At 44.5% G+C, this 19,388-nt stretch overlaps 1 protein-coding gene across 1 annotated transcript in view; it reads left to right on the top strand.

Annotated features, from left to right (window-relative positions):
* LOC115085338 (ethanolaminephosphotransferase 1-like) overlaps positions 1-19,388 on the top strand; it is a 195,156-nt gene that overhangs the window by 17,557 nt on the left and 158,211 nt on the right. Inside the window, exon 2 of the mRNA XM_029591240.1 lies at positions 8,672-8,740. Coding sequence (XP_029447100.1) covers positions 8,672-8,740 — 69 coding nt within the window. The remainder of the gene's footprint in view (positions 1-8,671; positions 8,741-19,388) is intronic.

Genomic DNA, 19,388 nt, shown 5'->3' with positions numbered 1-19,388 from the left:
TTGCTTGGATATTGTTTTTAAAATAAAGAGCTACTCCTCCCCCTTTTCTATCTTCTCTGTCCTTCCTTAACAAGTTATATCCCAGGATGGCCATATCCCAGTCATGAGATTCAGTGAACCATGTCTCTGAAACAGCAGCCATGTCCAAGTCCGCCTCCACCATTAGTGCCTGCAGTTCTGGGATTTTATTGCCCAGACTATAAGCATTTGTGGTTATAGCTTTCCAGCTGCTCTTTCTAATCACCTTTTCTGCTTTTTTAACTGATTGAGTTTGTTACTTTCTCTTCCTTCTTCTTGTTTTTTTTGGGGGTGACATGCCAATCTCACTGGCCACCTCCTCCTACCCCTGCTCTCTAGTTTAAATGCCTATTAATGTAGGATCTGAATTTTTCATTTAGTATTCTCTTTCCTGCCATAGACAAATGTAGGCCATCCTTACCATATAGCCTTTTATTGCTCCATACATGGCCCCAGCCTCCAGTGTATCCAAAACCACTTTCCTTACACCAGGTTTTGAGCCAAGAATTAAAATTATCTATATGGCACAGCTTATCCTTTCCCTTTCTATGAGCAGGTAATACTTTCAAAAAGGCAATAGTCTTTTTCGTGTGTCTAATCTTCTTCCCTAGATTTTGGAAATCTTTTGTACTTCATTGACACAATTTGTAGCAAGCTCATTGGTCCCCAGTTGGATAATAACATTCAGGCCAATACAGTATGGTATGCTCAGTGAGCACACTGTTAGCCCCCATTTGGCCGCGCATTTTTGACGTGCTATTTTTACCCCTTATACAGTAAGGGGTAATAGCTCGTGGAGAACGTGCGGCCAACCCCCCGAAACTAATAGCGCTCATCACATGCAAATGCATGTTGATGAGCCTAATAGCTATTCATCCGCAATACAGAAAGCAAAATGTGCAGCCAAGCTGCACATTTTAATTTCAGACAGCACGGGCAAGTGTACAGAAAAGCAGAAAAAACTGCTTTTCTGTGCACCCTCCGACTTAATATCATAGCGATATTAAGTCGGAGTCCCCAAAAACAAAAATTAAAAAATCTTCTTTAAAAAAAAAATAATAATTCTGCCCGCAGGTTGGAAAACACGTGCTCAATTTTACCGGCATCCATTTTCCGAACCCGTAGCTGTCAGCGGGTTTAACAACCGACGCCGGTAAAATTAAGTGTCGGCTGTCAAACCCACTGACAGCTGCCGCTTCTGCCAATAAGGAGGCACTAGGGATGTGCTAGTGACCCTAGCGCCTCCTTATTAGCGTGGGCCCTAATTTAAATACTGAATCGCTCGCCCAGGAGAGGCGCCTGGGCGCACGTCGGGAGAGTGGGCGCTCACCTCGGAGCGCCGGCTCTCCCGCGCCCTTTACTGTATGAGTGATATCAGAGTCCTTACTTTCTTCTATAATTATTTTGACCACCTGGTTTGCATTTCTATTAGCTGAGGATCCTAGAAGGCATTTAACTGTTGGGTCCCCATAAAAATGAGTTCTCAAATTAGCTTCCCTGATGACTGAGTCTCCCAGCAGAAGAAGTTTTCTTTTACGACATTTGATCATGTTGAAAGGTTCCTGGGTGCTTTGGGTGACTGCTTCCCTTTCAGACATCACTTCATATTTTATTGCTGGGGTATCCTTATTTTCCAATGCAGAAAATGCCTAATGTAAAGGGTAACTCTTCATCACAGGACTTAATCTACCGGAGCCCACAGTAATCCAGTTATTCCTGGGTTTGTGAATCATGGATGTCTGACTTCTCTGTGGGAGTGGTGGTGGATCACATACTGCATCAAAGATGGGGAAAACTGGTATCTCAGTGTCGCAGGTCTTGTCCTACCATGGCTCACTGTAAACTATTTATACCTTGGTTTCTGAATCGTCTGTGGAAAGAGATTCTAGATGCTGGAAGAAAGAGGAGGTTATTAGAAACTTTAGACAATATCTCTTTCAGGTGAACTGGCAGACAGCTGAAGGCAAATTGGACAACCCTTAATTCTCCAAATGATAGGCCTTGGGACATAAGCACCAGAATTGTTGCACTGAGTAAGGAACATTCTGCTAATAGTGACCAATAAGTTATGAGATTGGTATTCTGGTCTTTTATTATTCACTCAACCAAAGGCCTTGGAAGCACTATTTAAGAAGAAAACATTCAAGAGGTGGGAAGGAGAGGGGAGGGTGGGAGATAATAAACAGCAAGATAAGAGCAATATATATTGGGAAAAGCAAAGACTAAAGTAAGATTAAAATTAGACTTTAAATTTAGCTAAACAGGAACCAGGTAATCTGTTCAACTTTCAGCCAGCCCACATGTGCATGAATCCTCTCTCCAGCTAGGATTAGAGGGCCTTGTTGAATACCCCTTGCTGTGCGACTGATTACAAACCATTCCTCAAAAGTCTGGAAGGAAGAGCCCTGAACTTCTGCCTTAACACTACACAGGGCATTTAAAAATAATAACTAGCAAGATAATACCATAGCACAATACAGAGAACACTCAACGCCCACTTTACTAACGTGCCCCCAAGCACCCCTCCTGGGGGCGCCAGGCAATAAATTAGGGGTCGCGTTATCAGGCGTTTTCCCTGCTTTTCTGTACTACTTTTAGGAGCGCTCAGCAATTAACGCTGCTCTGGGCAGGCGTTAATATCTGAGCGCAAAAATGTGCGTCTTAGACACAAGTTTATTTTTGCATTTGGAGTGAATAGCTAATAGCTTCATTCACGTGCATTTGCATGTGATGAGTGCTATTAGTTTCACTCCGCGTTGGACGAGCGTTGTGCAGGCATAAGGGGATTAGATTGCGCCTATACAACCCATGTCCAACTGCGGGTTAAACAGTGCGCTCGGCTGACTGCATCGACCCCAGAGTGAGAATCAGCGTGACTAAGAACACTATTGGAGATTTTTTTTTTTTTTTAAATTATTCAGCCACACATAGAAGCAAAACAGTAGAAATAATCATTATCTATTGAGAAAACAATAATTCTACTACACACAAGAACAGATTCAAAACAACAAGCTAAGAACAATATATATTGGGAAAAGAAAAGAATAGCGTTATATTAAAATTAGATTTTATGCATTTACTTTTGATTTTCAAAAGCGCGCATGTAAAGCCTTTCCCCAACTCTGCCCCAGGAAAGGCCTCTTATGAGAGCGGGTAAAAGGATGTATAAAATCAGACTCCGTATGTATTTAACCACACAACCCTCCAATTGATTTTTAAAAGGTCAAGTGTGCTCATAAAGCTGAGCTTTGTGTGTGTAAATGCTTTTGACAATCAGGCCCTAAATGTCCATTTCCTATAAAAGTGATTGTCCGTTATCTAATCCCATAAGCATTAGCATTTAAGTGTTTCTATTTCTCAGAGCAGCAAATGGCAGATCACTTCTTTTCTTGCTCTTGTGTTTATGTTTCTGGGGGTGCTACATTTTATTTTATGAAATACTGTCAATTCTTTGTAAGATTAGCATATTGTTTGCTTCTTAGGAATATTTTCCAGACTTCATGTTAGATCTCTAGTAGGCATTTACTTTCCTCACTCGGCATTTCCCAAATTGCAACTATTATTAAATGTGCTCAATAATTTACTACTAGTTTCAGTCCTCCTGCTCCAGATAAAGTATCAGCATGCCTGGTAGTGTGTGTTTCGTATTTCTTATGTTTCTTATAATGACTTTCTCAGCTGAAGTGTGGCTCTTGAAACTCTTTGCTCTTCCACAAAACAGATTTCCTGTTCAAAAATTCACGTTGTGCTCATTTTTGTACATCACTAAAAATAAGCCTTAAAGCACAAACCAGAATTAAGCCCCTCTTTCTCTTTAACACATCCTTTTAGGCGAGCATAGAGAGGGAAGTTTTCAAAACAATTTAGTAAAAGGTGTTAAAATCGCCTCACATGGAATGGCTAATTATAGCCATCTGGTTTCATCATAAACCAGCAGGAGTGGCGCTCATGTTGCAGTTCTCATAACACATAATCCCAGCATTGGAAAGCACTAAATATCCTTAAAAAAATGAGACAAGTTCCCAGATCTTGCCATCAGCTGTGCCCCACCTAGGGTGCCAGTTTACGTAGGCCTCCTGGCTCTCAAGGGGACCAGTTGGGTACAAGGGTTCTTCTCCATTGCATGGGAATTTTGAGGTCAATTTTAGAAACTCATTTAGATGGATAACTGAAAAGTTATCTGTTTAAATGGCTTATCTGACTTTAGCTGGCTAGAATTTGGCCGGCTAAGTCTGGGGTGTTCCGGAGCAGAATTAGCCGGATAAGTTAACCAGCTAACTCTGGTTGGGCCATAGCCAGTTTTACATATCTAGTTAACTTAAAGATAGCCAGGTATATTCAGCGGTGCGACCATGCCACTGAATATCCCCTGCTATTTAGCCAGATATGCTTATCCCACTAACTAGCCGAGCCACTTAGCTAAATATTGCCCCCCATACTTCTAGGTCCTACCAGCAGAATTGCAGATCTACAGGTGTCCAGCTTTTCAATCATAGAAAGCACATGAATAGTAGTGGTTCCAAGAAAATCTTTTACTCAGACATGAAACAACTAATGGAGACAGTTTGACAAATGCATTTTTATTTATTTAATTTATTTAGTAACATTTCTTACCCGCTCCTCCAAACAAGTACGGGGCGGGGTACAGGCAAAACATGCACAATAATAAAAACAAAATAAAAAAAAACAGATAAAATCAAGATTACAATCAAACAGGCATAACAAAAACATCCATGCTTTTCATAGTTCTCAGTTATCACAAAGTGTTTCTCGGTTTGAATGTTGTTACATAGTGAATCAGAAGAAAGTGCTACTATATATAGCTCTTTACTTTTCATTCCCTTCTGCTGCCTTGGAGTAGATGGGTATGTTCACTTTGTCTCTATGGGAAAAATATAAGCACTCTGTTTAGTTCTTGCTGGGGTTTCGCTGTCACTTGCCATTCCCCAAGCTTTACTTCTCATGTAGTTGCCTTCCCACTGCTAGTCACTGTTTGAGAAGCTCTTCCAGAGAGCTCAAAGGCTGGAGATCCTCACTCCTACTTCTCTTTTCCTGCAGACTTGCAGTTAAGACTCCTCACTTTACAGGTTCCATTCTAGTACTTAATTTTCTGACTTAGCTAATCAGAGTGTTTTCTTTCTCCTCTGACTCAAACAAACTGCTGTATTAGTCTCCAGACAGCTTCTTTTGGAGGCAAACCACAAGAATCTCTACTAAATCTGGTAGAGTCTCCCTTCCATTTCCCCTTTTACATGAAGAGTGTTAATACTACTAGTAATAGGAAGAAGGATCCCCTTCTGGTTGCCCCTACCTTGAGAGAGGTGGTGGATACATCTGCCTTCACATCCACTGAAGAAGAAGAATGTTGTACTAGTGCTGGAGAAGCAAACAAATAAGCATTACTAGGATAGGAGCTATCTCTTCCTTCTTCCTCCTCTGTGTATCCTTTCATGTACAATCCCAAACCATGGCCAAGTTATAAATGTGCGCAAAGTGTGATTGCACCCATAGTCAATAATAATAAAAGGGAAGATGCTAATGGCACATGTTATGTTGGCAGGTCAGAATGCGTGGGCTGTGCACATGAGCAGCGGTGAGCAAGTTAAAAAAAAACGAGCACAGGCATGTATGTGCATATGTGCCAGCACCAGATTTCACTTTCTGTCCAGGCACAGTTGAGGCCAGTGCCCACATAGTACCAGCATTAAGATGGACAAAAGAAGCGAACACTGTGCCCATCGGGTGAAGTAGACCTGAGCACATTCATGAGAAGATAGGGACACATGCACGAATGGTAGCCAAAACATGCTGCACCAATAAACCCACTTATAAGAACACACAAACGTCTGTTAAATATAGAACTTAGTGCACCAGTGAAAACGGAGAGATACCCTTCTGTACTGTATACCTCCATGGCTGTGAGACTGGTATCTTTTTCGAAACAAATCTGAATCATTGTGAAATAGAACAGAACAGAATGTATAGACCTGGACTTTTAAATCTAGAAGAGCTCAATGCAGGTGGATGGGCTTCACCTGACCAGCTATCCCCCCCCTTGAGCCTTGTGACTAGTTAAGGCCACAAATGCAGGCCCACGTTCAGAACTCCTACAGCTTTTCTGTAGTCCTAAAAAAATATGGTTTCTAGCTACACATTCCCTTCGGAGGGTGAATAGCAACAAAACTGGCATTAGCCAGTCCTGTCTCCAGACGCATCAGCATGCTACCATGTTAGACTCCACCCCTGATGTATTCAGCTCCCTTCTACTGATCAGAGTATGATCTAGACAATTTTCCCAGTGATCTCTGGGTTATCAATGAGACTTATGTTGGCTTAGTATTTCTTAGATCTCTGGAGCTCATTTACAATAATTGGAAACATTTTTACAGCCTCAGCCTCCAAGTTTGTTGTGACTATAGCGTTCTCTTTCTTCAAGTAGTGGCCAGAAACTTTGCAGACCATTTTAGAGATGATGGTGCGCTGTCCAGGGACTCTAGAGAGTACTGATTATGTATGCATGAGAGAAGCTGAACTGCCTGGGTTTCTATGCTTCTCATTTTACTTGTGCAACTGGTTAAGGGCAGTTGTAAGGGAACTGGTGTAAAAATAATAAAGTCCCTGAACTGATTGCCAGCTTTAACATTTCCTCCTCCTCCTCAGGACCGGTGCAAGGGTATTAGGCGCCCTAGGCAAACCTTTTGCCTTGCACCCCCCCTCCCCCCCATCTAGGCCCCGGCTCTGGCCCTGACTTCATTCACTCCGACATTCACCTCTCTCTTACACACACTTAGGTTCCTTGCCTCATTCACACATGCACCCTTTCACAGGCTCCCTCCCCCTCTCTCTCTAACACCATGGCTCTCTCATATGCACACAATCCCTCTCACTCAAATACACATACACACAAACAGAGGCCCCACTCGTGGCCCGCCGAGACTCTGCTTCTCTCTCGGCTGAGCAGGATGGGCACTGCTCATGGCCTGCCGAGCCTCTACTCCTCTTGGCCATGAATGGGATGAGTTCCGCTCATGGCCCACATGGCTCTTTGCTGCCCCCTAATGGCTGGCACCTTAGGAGACTGCCTAGTTCGCCTATGCCGGCCTTGCTCTTCCTCCCCCTTTCATTCTCTGATTTTCTGAATTCATATCGTCACAATTGTGATCTGATGAACCCTGCCAGTGGCTGAATACCCAGATCAGAGATCAGGTATTACTGATAAAGATTCTCTGGTCCATCTCTAAATTTTACATAAAAACGATTTCATAAAATTCTGATAAAACTTATTTTCTCTCTCCTAAATGAAACTTAGTGCTTTTTCTTATGGAAGTTCCCGCCAAGCATATACAATCCTAGACCTCATGAGTGCTCACTATGACTGCTTACAAACTGCTTTGGTTTACATCTCTCACATGGTCATAAGAACATAAAAACATAAGATATGTCATACTGGGTCAGACCAAGGGTCCATCAAGCCCAACATCTTGTTTCCAACAGTGGCTTATCCAAGTCACAAGTATCTGGCACTACTATGGAGTAAATGTTCAGGAAGATGCATATCTGCAAAGGTACACACATAATTAAAAGCCAGCACAGAACAAGATGATTTTCAAACTCAAGATGCCTGTATATATTGAGTTTGAAAATCAGGTTATGTGGATACACATACATACATTTAAGCAAAGTGAAATGGGGGCGTAAAGTTAGGTGCATTAGGACATGCTGTCCATGCACAATTAACCCCTGTTTATTGTTTACTTTGGTATGTCCCATTAAATCTTGTACCAGAGACAAATGTTTTCAAGACTCAGGTCACGAAATGATGAAAATGCACATGCAGGTCCATTATGAAATTCTCTGTGAGGTTTGAAGTTGGTAAGGCATCCAAATTAAAGAAGCTGCAGTCTTGGAGGGAAGCAGGGCAAACTGAAGTGGATTGCTCAATTCAAGATCCACTTTTAATGTGAACCCTGCCCACCTAGCTAGGGACCATCATTTTCCATTTTTATTTTATTTCCCCTGGGAAGTTCAATATTAAAACAAAAATATCAGTGGGAAACATGAATTTTTCACATACCTTTTTTTCCTGTGTGTTATAACAAACTTATTTTTCCATTGATTTTTGTGTTTATTATAACACTGAAATTCCCAGGAAAAATAAAATAAAAACCGAAAGCAGGTGCGGTGGGGTTTAAAGAGAATTTAAAACACAGCTGAAAATATTGTAAAGTTTAACTCATTCCCAAATAACTATTTAGAGTTTTGCAACAGAGAGAATAAAACAGAACTGCATTTATTTATTTATTATATGCCAACATTCGATCTGAGATATTACATCGGTTTACATTCAGGTACTGTAGGTATTTCCCTATCCCCAGAGGGCTTACAATCTAAGTTTGTACCTGAGGCAATGAAGGGTAAAGTGACTTGCCCAAGGTCACAAGGAGCGACATCTGTCACAATGGTGAATGATATGGTATTTGTTTTAGGAAAATCCTGATTTGTGTTGCTGCACCATGCTAATGCACTGAAATAACATAATAGGTTTTAGCTTGATTATCTCCCTGTAAGAATAAGCCGCATGTCCTGTCAGTTTCCGTTCTCCAGACTGCTCTGTTTTCCCTGTCCTGACTTGCTCCTGTTTGTTTCATTTTAGTATAGCGCCGTGGATACAAACCCTTTATCAGTGTATGTTATGCAGCCCCTCTGGAACAGACTTGTAAAGGTAAGAATTACATTGTTTGTCCTTTCGATAGCTGCAAATTGGGTTTGTTTGTTTCTTTTTTCAAATATGGCCCCTGATCGACAAATGTATGCAATAATATTGCCCAGCCAGGAGATGCCTGACTGGATACTGAACTGGGCTTTACAAATTGAAAGCGCACGTAGGAGAAGACTGGGGGAGTGAGCCAGAGTCAAGCTCTGTCGCACATCTGAATGTATTAGAATAGAATATTCTCGTTTAAATTATCTGTGCTATAAGTACCTGAAGCAGTGAATTGTTTTACTATGCAAGGACTATATGTATCATGTAATAATTTAATAGGGAACTTGAGCCCTTTCCCCATTTCTCTTCCTTCACATGTCCTCTTTTCCCTTTTAGCAAAGTGAGTTATCATTCTTCTTTCCTTCAAGTTCTGTTACTTTGGGACCACATTCAACCTTCTCCCTTATCTTTCACCAGAGCTGGCTCTAGGTTAATTGTTGCCTTGTGTAGAAACTGGAATTGGTGCCTTCCAGTCCTGGGTGAAAAAAAAAAACCATCTTCACTTCTTCAGCGATCTCCCATACCTCCACCCCTCTAATCCCTTCCTGATCTTCCCCTTAACTTTTTTTTTCTCTCCTGTGCCACCTATTTTTTTCTGTCAATATGCAGTGTTGATGTCCCCCCCCCCCCCCCCCCCCCGATAGGTTGGGCAACACCAATGAAGTCTGATGTTTACCCAGGATGGATCAGAACCCCAATATAAACCCTGCACATACCACGTGTCCACAAACTCCCCCAACAATGGGTGCAGAAGCTCATTATTGTAAATCATTTTTGATCAAATCTAATTTGCTAAAGACGGTATATAAAATGTCTTAAATAAATAAATAAACGAGGTTTCCCTTTCAAGTGGACATACAAAAACACATTTCAAATTTTTAGTGTCTCTTCAGTACAGAAACAAACTCCCATCATTAACAGGCATTCCGTGATGCAGCACAAAACTCTGCAAAATGTCACTCAAAACCTATAGTATAGATAGATAGTACATAGGATCTGGGCTTTAAATAAAATAAAAAGGATATGTGGGTACCTAAAATGGTATATTGGGCTCTTAGCATCTTAGCAGCTAAGTTCTAGGACCTGCTTCCTTGTCATAAGTAAGATTGTTGCTTGCAGAGTCCCCCGAAATTAGTACTATTAGGATATAGCAGGTTTGATATATAAATATATATATCCATCAGAGAACCCTGAAATAGGGTAACACCACTAATGTTTTAAATGATTTGAAAGATGCTTAATGTTGCAAGCTTTATTACACAATGGCAAAGAATATCAAAACTGATGCATCCTGGATAAAGTATCTTAGCTGCTAAGAGCTCAATGGGACACTAACATCACAGCATCTGTACTGCAAAGAGGTACTGAAGTCTGCTCCAGATACAGTTCCAGCAAAGGAACTTGAAAAGATTTCCAACACGCTAGGAAGACATTGGAAATTCACAGATGATTATGCTGCATTTAGCAAGTTGTTAATTAACAACAGTTAAAGTCTTAAGATACTGAACTGGCAAATCGACATATAAAGTAGAATCAATAATAAGAGATCAAGTCCTCTTCACTAAATACAGTCCATGGTATCAATGCAAGAATAGTTATGAACAATATTTTCCCCTGAGGAAGCGTGGACGGTGAAACAGAGGCCTTTGTAGGATATAACAGAAGTGGAACAGATAAACATCATTGGAACAAAGTCCTGTGAAACAATTACAGAGTATCCTTTCTTATAGACTGAGATTCAACTGTATTCCCTTTTTAATGAAAGTATCTTCCATGTGACTCATTTGCAATTCACAAAGTCGCTTTCTTGAAGTTCAGCTCTATTGCAAGTGTCATTGTTTCATTACAAGCACTTTGTATATATTTTGACAATGTTTTATGCCAATATCTATACATGTTATAAATGCATAACACTATAGGGAGTTTAGAAGGTGTGAACAAGGAATGATTGACTAGGGCAATTGATAAATATATGTGTGTGTTATTGTGCCAATTTTATTTTTTGAATAGTTTTGATATTGTTTGACATTGCATAATAAAGCTTGCAACATTAAACATTTTTCAAATTATTTAAAGCATTAGTGGTGTTACCCTATTTTAGGGTTCTCTGATGAATATTTTATTGTAAACCGCTTAGACGGTCAGGCTACTGTCCTATTCGCGGTATATAAAAGCTTTTAAATAAATAAATAAATAAATATAAATATATATATCAAACCTGCTATATCCTAATAGCGCTAATTTCCAGGACTTGAACAGCAACAAGGAAGTAGGTCCTAGAACTTCCTGTTGGTAAAGCAAAACACACAGGACTGCTAAAGAGTCATATATAGATGCTACACAATAGCAGAATATCTCATCTATGTCACACAAAAAGAAACCAGACAGACCCTCAAAAAATACAGAATAAATGAACACAAATCAGAAATAGGAATGCGAAGACCGAATGGAAATCCCAAGAAGCCAGACTCTGTATGCAATGCTACACCAGAGAAATAGAAACAGAAACGTATTTCCTCCCATACTATGCAAAATACATTCAGTAGGCCAGCCAGTGGCAAGTTACACCATATAAAATAAACCAGGTGGGGGATTGCATTGGTCTAAACAGATTCAGAAGTATGAACTCTGAGTTTCTTATTCAGTTCTGTAGTTTACCTTAATCAGATGGTTAGGAAAAGAAAAGGGAAATCAAAGGCCCACTATGTGGAGACTCTGACTGCTCCTGTGGGACACTTGGATTAGTGGGTCCTCTTCTGGGCAGACCATCTACCTGGGGCAGCTGTAGAAGTGATGCTGGGAGCTGGTGTGATGATATCTTCTATGGGCATTCACCCTGAGAAATGGATCCCGCTACCTCTGCACTGGGGCTTTCTTTGGCTTGCAGATGTGGTTTGCATCATCCTTGGACCTTGATGGTGAAGAGGTTGATGCTGCGGATGACTGATCTGTAGAGATTTGATGGACGGTAAGTCTGGGAGAGTAGGTTCCTGCTTCACAGTGGTCTGATGTGCCGACTTCACTTCCCATGATAGAGAGGAGGGAAGTGGAGTGATTAGAGTGGCACTTCAGATGGAGGTGAGGGGCAGTTTGTTGAAGTTGCATCCAGTCAGCTCTCCTGCTATATCAAAATACAAAGGAGTCCAGGCCCAGGCAGTCTTCTATGTCTCTAGAAGATTTTGCTTCAATTTTAGCTCAGCTTGAGGACATACTTACAGGATGTTTTACATAGTAGTGCAAATTGTCTTCAGATGCCACTGATATATTTGAATTTATCAACACATCTCCCAGATAAGTTCCTTCTCAAATATCTTTATTGCAGACTTCCAATGTTGCTATTATTAAAGATAATATGGGCCCAATATTGAAAGCAATTTTAGCACTAGATAGCCGGATAGGTAGGACATATCTGCTATCTAGCAGCTGATGAATATCTGGTTATGTTCAGTGGCTGCTAGATAGCCAGATAAGTCATTTATCTGGCTATATGAATAATCGAATAAAATATGGGTGGGCTATGGGCAGAAATGGGCAGCACAACTTATCTGGTTAACTTGACCAGATAAGTAGCGGTTTTCATTTTATCCAGTTAAGTTATTTGGATAAATTATACCTGCCAAAGAGCAGGCTTAACTTTGCTGGATATAACTTATCCAGCTATGTAGCAGCTTGTATGGGATAATTCAGCGGCAATATTCCTTGTAGCTTAGGCCTGGATTTATCAAAATGCACTAAATATCGCATGTGATAGAAAAAGGGGTGTGTTTTATGGTAATAGGCAGTTTATTGTACTAATACCTATGTGTAGTGCTAGGTTACTGCAAATTGAGATAATGTTTTTGCACTTTGAGATAAGTGCCAGAATTGTGGTATTTCCAACATACAACCACTGGGGAGACCATGTTTACTATCAGGGCCGGGGGGGGGGGGGGGGGGGAAGAGAAAGAGAGAGAGAGAGAGAGAACTTAGCCATAATGCCCTAACACTAGATAGGTATTTATATCTCTATGGGAGGGCCACCTAGTAACTTGAGGTGAAGTTTAGGAATTAGTGTATGGGTTAAGGGCCACTGTGACATTCAAAGTGAGACATACGAACAGAACAGTGCTCTCTTGTGAAGATTTGATGATCCTCGGAGTGAGGAAACTCAGTCAAAGATGATATTTGTGCAATGTTCTCTCAACCTAGCTTGATGGACTCTCTACCTGCAGATGCAGGGAGAGGTGCATGTCCTGGGTTCCCATATTACAGGATTTGCAGTCAGAGTCTTTGATGTCTGCAGATCTGGGGCGGATCTATAATGAGGCAGGGTGAGGCGGCCGCTTCAGGTGGCAAATTTTGGAAGCGGCAAAAGCTGCCCTCCCCCCAGTCTCCTCTAGCGGTCGCCTCACCCAGCCGCCAAAACAAAGAACCAGAGCAGAATTCCATTCCCCCCCCCCCCCCCAATGCAGCTGGGGTCTCTTCCATCTTTGCCATTTTCTGCGCAGAATTTTGTGCAGAAAATGGCAATGATGGAGGAAACCCCCACTCATGGTGAAGATCAAGGCCATGGTGTGCCGAGCAGTGAAGATCAAGAACCCGGAGTGCTGCATGGCGAAAATCTTCCAGAATGCCACACGATGAAGATCAAGGCCTTGGCATGCCACGCAGCGAAGATCAAGGCCCCAGTGTGAAGATCAAATTCCCAGAGTGCCGCGCAGCGAAGATCTCCCGGAAGGCCATGCGGGAACGATCAAGGCCCTGGCGTGAAGATCAAAGCCCCAGAGTGCCACACGCCGAAGATTTCCCGGAGGGCCACACGGGAAAGATCAAGGCCCCATCATGCCGAGCAGCAAAGATCAAGCCCTGGTGAGTGTGTGTAGAGGGGTGTGTGTGTGTGAGAGAGGTTGTGAGCCTGGGTGTGTGAGAGAGAGCATGTGTGAGGGTGCTTGGGGGGGTGAAGTGAGTCCGTGTGAGGGTGCTTGAGTGTGGGTGCCAGAGAGAAGGAACCTATGGGGGAGGGTGAGGGAGGTAGGGAGGGGGTGCTGGGGAGAGGGAGGGGGAGCCATCTCATCCCTCACCTCAAGCAGCAGATTGTTGAGCAGATTGTTTGGATATATCAGCTCTTTTAGAAGAGATAATATCAAAAGGGACTTCAATTGTTCCTTTTGCAATGGAGATGGACAGAGACTTGGTCGTGAAATATTACTTTAAAATCAGACGTCCTTGTTTTTGGTCAAAGAGTGAGTGTATGTCTGGTTTTGTCAACGTTAACTCAGAAGAGCTTTTTTGGGTCTTAAGGAGCAGATGGAGTTGGGAACTACTTTGTTTCTTAAATGTATAATTACAACTAATAAGGTTAAATATATTTCTCACAGGACAAGCAGGATGGTAGTCCTCACATATGGGTGACATCACAGGATGGAGCCCAATCACGGAACACTTTTGTCAAAGTTTCTAGAACTTTGACTGGCACCTACTGGGCATGCCCAGCATGGCACTAAACCTGCAGCCAGCAGGGGTCCCCCTTCAGTCTTCTTTTTTCCGTGCAGCAGTAGCCACGTGGGTTAAGGAGCTCCACAGAGATTCCTGACAGGAATTTTCCTCACGGAATTACTACAAACATTCATACCCCACAAGGGTCCCCCTTTCGAATTTTTGCTTCTGCAGTACTCCGGTAAGTTTTTTACCTGGTTCCGGTTGATTCCTGTCGAGTTTGGCCCTCGCGGCCTACTGGCCATCGACCGCACCGTGGCTCAATTTTTCAAAGGCCATGGCGTCGGGGTTCCGTCGGTGCCCTGACTGCGCTCACACCATGTCCATAACAGACCCCCCATAAAGTCTGTGTAATGTGCCTCGGGTGTGAACATGATGTCCTGACTTGCACCAAATGTGCCTTAATGACACCAAAAGGTCGCAAAGCCAGAATGGAGAAAATGGAACTTCTCTTCTGTTCTCAAACTCCGATGCCTATTGCTTCGACGTCGTCCGAACCGGCACCATCTACTTCGTGCCAGCATCGGGCACCGACCGGTGACCATCCGGTGTCGACAACTTCCCGGCCATCGACTGCCTCTACTCCCCCTCAAAACCGAGGGGATCATAGAGAGAAACATCGGCATCGACACTGAAAGCCTCGGACCATCGATGAAGGAAAGTCATCGACCTCGCCATCATCCGAGCTGCCATCGAAGAAACTCCGTCCAGAAAAGGCATCGACCCTTTCTGAGACCGGGTCACCGAGGCAACCCTCACCCGGATGAGTGTTGGGAGCCGTGACTCCGCCTTTATTGGTGGTCCCTCCGGCTATGCCTCTGCCTCCTTCTTCCCTTCCGGAGTTGGGGCTCATTGCTCCACATCTCCGTGAAGAGCTGGATCGGATGGTTCAGGAGGCCATCGATAAGGCGATGCACAGATTCCAGGTTCCTCCGGCGCCGAAACCGGTGCTGACTGTGGAACTGACCACCGATACCATTCCGGCAGCATTGGCACCGCTGCTCTCGAAGATGGAAGCGCTTCTAGCCGCTTCTAGTGCTTCTAGCCGCTTTTCCACCGACGGATCCAGGGTCTCCGATGGCTCCCGTGCCTTCTCTGCTTGCTCTGTCATCTGGAGGAGAAACACCGTTCCGTCGTCCCCCAACGGGAGTCCTGCCGATGCCTCAACCATCGATGCCAATGCCTGCTTCGGTGCCCTCGATGCCTTCATCGGTGCCTCCAGTTCTTCCCTCAATGCCTTCAGAGCCTAGACCAGGACCTTCAGGAATACCTTCATCTGGTCCCTCTCAGGTTCCTAGAGGGACAGGTGCTGATCCCTATGACACCTGGACTGACAATTCCTCCCCAGACACCAATGATTTACCATCACCAACCTCTTCTACTGAAAGCAGGAAGCATTCTCCTCCGGAGGACTTGTCCTTCATAAATTTTGTGAAGGAAATGTCTGAGATGGTTCCCTTCCAATTACAAACTGAGCAAGATGATAGACACCAGATGATGGAGCTTTTACAATTCCTGGTTGCTGCCAAGGAAATCACCTCCATCCCTATCCAGTAGGTTCTTTTGGATCTTCTCAAAAGGAATTGGGAACACCCTGGTTCGGTAGCTCCAGTCAACCGAAAAGCTGACACCACTTACTCGCAGAGTTAGTGAATTACAGGCCCTAGTTACCTATCTGCCTTACACTAAGCTTCTGCACGACCGGGTAGTACTCCACACTCACACTAAGTTTTTGCCTAAGGTAGTATCGGAGTTTCACATTAATCAATCCATTATACTACCAACCTTCTTTCCCAGGCCCCATTCTAATCCAGGGGAACAGGCTCTGCATACCCTTGACTGTAAACGGGCTCTAGCATTCTATCTAGACCGTACAGTCTAGAAAAGTACTCAATTGTTTGTTTCTTTCCATTCCACCAAATTGGGACAGCCTGTGGGTAAGCAGACTCTCTCCTCCTGGTTAGTGGACTGCATATCCTTTTGCTATCAGCAAGCAGGCATTCCACTTCAAGACCGTATTAAAGCACACTCTGTCAGGGCCATGGCAACTTCAGTAGCGCACCTACGCTCAGTGCCGCTTCCTGATATTTGTAGGGCTGCTACCTGGAGTTCTCTCCATACCTTTACAGCCCATCACTGCTTAGACAAGGCTGGAATACAAGATTCCTTCTTCGGCCAGTCTGTCTTGCGCAACCTTTTTACAACTTGATGTACGAACACCCTTCCGCCTACCCATTAGGGTTCAGGATGCCCTCTACCAAATTCCACCCCACTCCTTGTGCCTATTGCACATCTTGGGTATATTTGGTGCATTTCTCAGACATCCTCAGCTCGATACTCACCCATGTGTGAGGACTACCATCCTGCTTGTCCTGTGAGAAAGCAAATGTTGCTTACCTGTAACAGGTATTCTCACAGGACAGCAGGATGTTAATCCTCACGAAACCTGCCCGCCACCTCGCGGTGTTGGATTCGTTACATTTTTTTTATTTTATTTTTGGCACTTCCTGTAGCTTTAAACAAGACTGAAGGGGGACCCCCTGCTGGCTGCAGGTTTACTGCCATGCTGGGCATGCCCAGTAGGTGCCAGTCAAAGTTCTAGAAACTTTGACAAAAGTGTTCCGTGATTGGGCTCCATCCTGTGATGTCACCCATATGTGAGGACTAACAACCTGCTGTCCTGTGAGAACACCTGTTACAGGTAAGCAACATTTGCTTTCCTATGATCCTGAGCATTTTAAGAGTTCTCTGTGTGAGAAAAGCCCTGGATAATAGTGGCAGTGGAGATTTTTTTTCCCCCTTGTTTTGAGTATGGCTGTTTTTGTAGATCTATTAGTGAGTGAATAATCTGTTAGACCTGGCCTGTAATATCTTCTCCCCTTATTGTGGAGACCTTTTTAAGTCTAATTTTCAAATACTTTTCATTCTGTCCTGTTTTGTTTTGTACATGATTTTTGGTATTTCTTTGGATGCATGTAATGGATTTATGAAAATGTTAGCAATAAAAATAAAATTAAAAAAAAGTTAATGGAGTAACTTTAGTCGATGTGTTCGGTAGAGATGTGAATCGTGTGATCGATCGTCTTAACGATCGATTTCGGCTGGGGGGGGAGGGAATCGGATCGTCGCGGTTTTGTTTTTGTAAATATCATGTAAATCGTAAATCGGGGGAGGGCGGGAAAACCGGCACACTAAAACATCCCTAAAACCCACCCGACCCTTTAAAATAAATCCCCCACCCTCCCGAACCCCCCCAAAATGCCTTAAATTACCTGGGGTCCAGAGCCGGGGTCCCGGTGTGATCTTTTACTCTCGGGCCTGCGGTGCGTTGTAGAAATGGCGCCGGCGCTACCTTTGCCCTGTCATATGACAGGGCAAAGGTAGCGCCGGCGCCATTTTGTTTTTTGTCCCCCGACGTCAGGAGCGTAGGAGATCGCTCCTGGACCCCCGCTGGGCCCCCAGGGACTTTTGGCCAGCTTGGGGGGGCCTCCTGACCCCCACAAGACTTGCCAAAAGTCCAGCTGGTGTCCGGAACGACCTCCTGCAGTCGAATCATGTTGCCGTACGGCCGGCGCCATTTTGCACAAAATGGCGCCGGCCGTACGGCAACACGATTTGACTGCAGGAGGTCATTCCCGGACCCCCGCTGGACCCCCAGGGACTTTTGGCCAGCTTGGGGGGGCCTCCTGACCCCCACAAGACTTGCCAAAAGTCCAGCTGGTGTCCGGAACGACCTCCTGCAGTTGAATCGTGTTGCCGTACGGCCGGCGCCATTTTGCACAAAATGGCGCCGGCCGTTTTGCCGTATGGCCGGCGCCATTTTGTGCAAAATGGCGCCGGCCGTACGGCAACACGATTCGACTGCAGGAGGTCGTTCCGGACACCAGCTGGACTTTTGGCAAGTCTTGTGGGGGTCAGGAGGCCCCCCAAGCTGGCCAAAAGTCCCTGGGGGTCCAGTGGGGTCTGGGAGCGATCTCCTACGCACCTGACGTCGTTTTGTACGGCAAAACGATTCGAGTGCAGGAGGTCGCTCCCAGACCCCCGCTGGACTTTTGGCAAGTCTTGTGGGGGTCAGGAGCCCCCCCCAAGCTGGCCAAAAGTCCCTGGGGGTCCAGCGGGGGTCCGGGAGCGATCTCCTACGCTCCTGACATCGGGGGACAAAAAACAAAATGGCGCCGGCGCTACCTTTGCCCTGTCATATGACAGGGCAAAGGTAGCGCCGGCGCCATTTCTACAACGCACCGCAGGCCTGAGAGTAAAAGATCACACCGGGACCCCCGCTCTGGACCCCAGGTAATTTAAGGCATTTTGGGGGGGTTCGGGAGGGTGGGGGATTTATTTTAAAGGGTCGGGTGGGTTTTAGGGTTGTTTTAGTGTGCCGGTTTTTCCGCCCTCCCCCTTCCCCTCCCCCTTCCCCCGATTAACGATTTTTGACGATAAATCGGGGGAATTCCTATTGTATCGCGCTTCTAACGATTTTTGACGATTTAAAATATATCGGACGATATTTTAAATCGTCAAAAAACGATTCACATCCCTAGTGTTCGGTGAGACTTAACTGGTTAGGTTATCTGAGAAACGTTGCCACTCACTGGTTTACTGAATATTGTTAAAAAAAAAATCAAAATATGAGCGATTGAGCTACGGTCCCTCCCATCCACTAAGAACTATTTAAAAATTTAGCACAGCGAATCCCCCCACCTGCTCTCCCCCAATCATTTTTTTTATTAGTGGGTAAAAGTAGGCTGAACCCACCACCCCCACCTTCAAAATATTAACTGAAATCTCCCCCCCCCCTGTTGCGATCCCCCCTGCTGCTGCGCTACAGGAGGTCTCTTACCTTCCTCCAGAGGCCGCTCTGAAGCCAGGGCCTCGCCTACGTTCCATCCGGGACTTGCTCCAGGGCCTGAGAGACCTAGCTGTGCCTGTGGCTTGCATGCCTCTGCGTTTGGACTTCCTGGTTTCCAGCCATGCCCGTTTCCCTAGGGGCTGGCCCGCAGCTCTCTACCCCAGTTATAGGACCAGCGGTGGGCGGTCCTGGCAAGCTCCTCCCAGGGAGTTGCCTTCTACCTCCAGTATTTAAGGACTTTCTGTTCACTTGCAACGGGCCTTGGATCGGGCTCTACAGTCG

This window comes from Rhinatrema bivittatum, chromosome 2, assembly GCF_901001135.1.
Source record: "Rhinatrema bivittatum chromosome 2, aRhiBiv1.1, whole genome shotgun sequence".
Classification (NCBI taxonomy): Eukaryota; Metazoa; Chordata; class Amphibia; order Gymnophiona; family Rhinatrematidae; genus Rhinatrema; species Rhinatrema bivittatum.
Note: the sequence above shows the minus strand (reverse complement) of the source record. Positions and strands in the feature narration are given on the sequence as shown.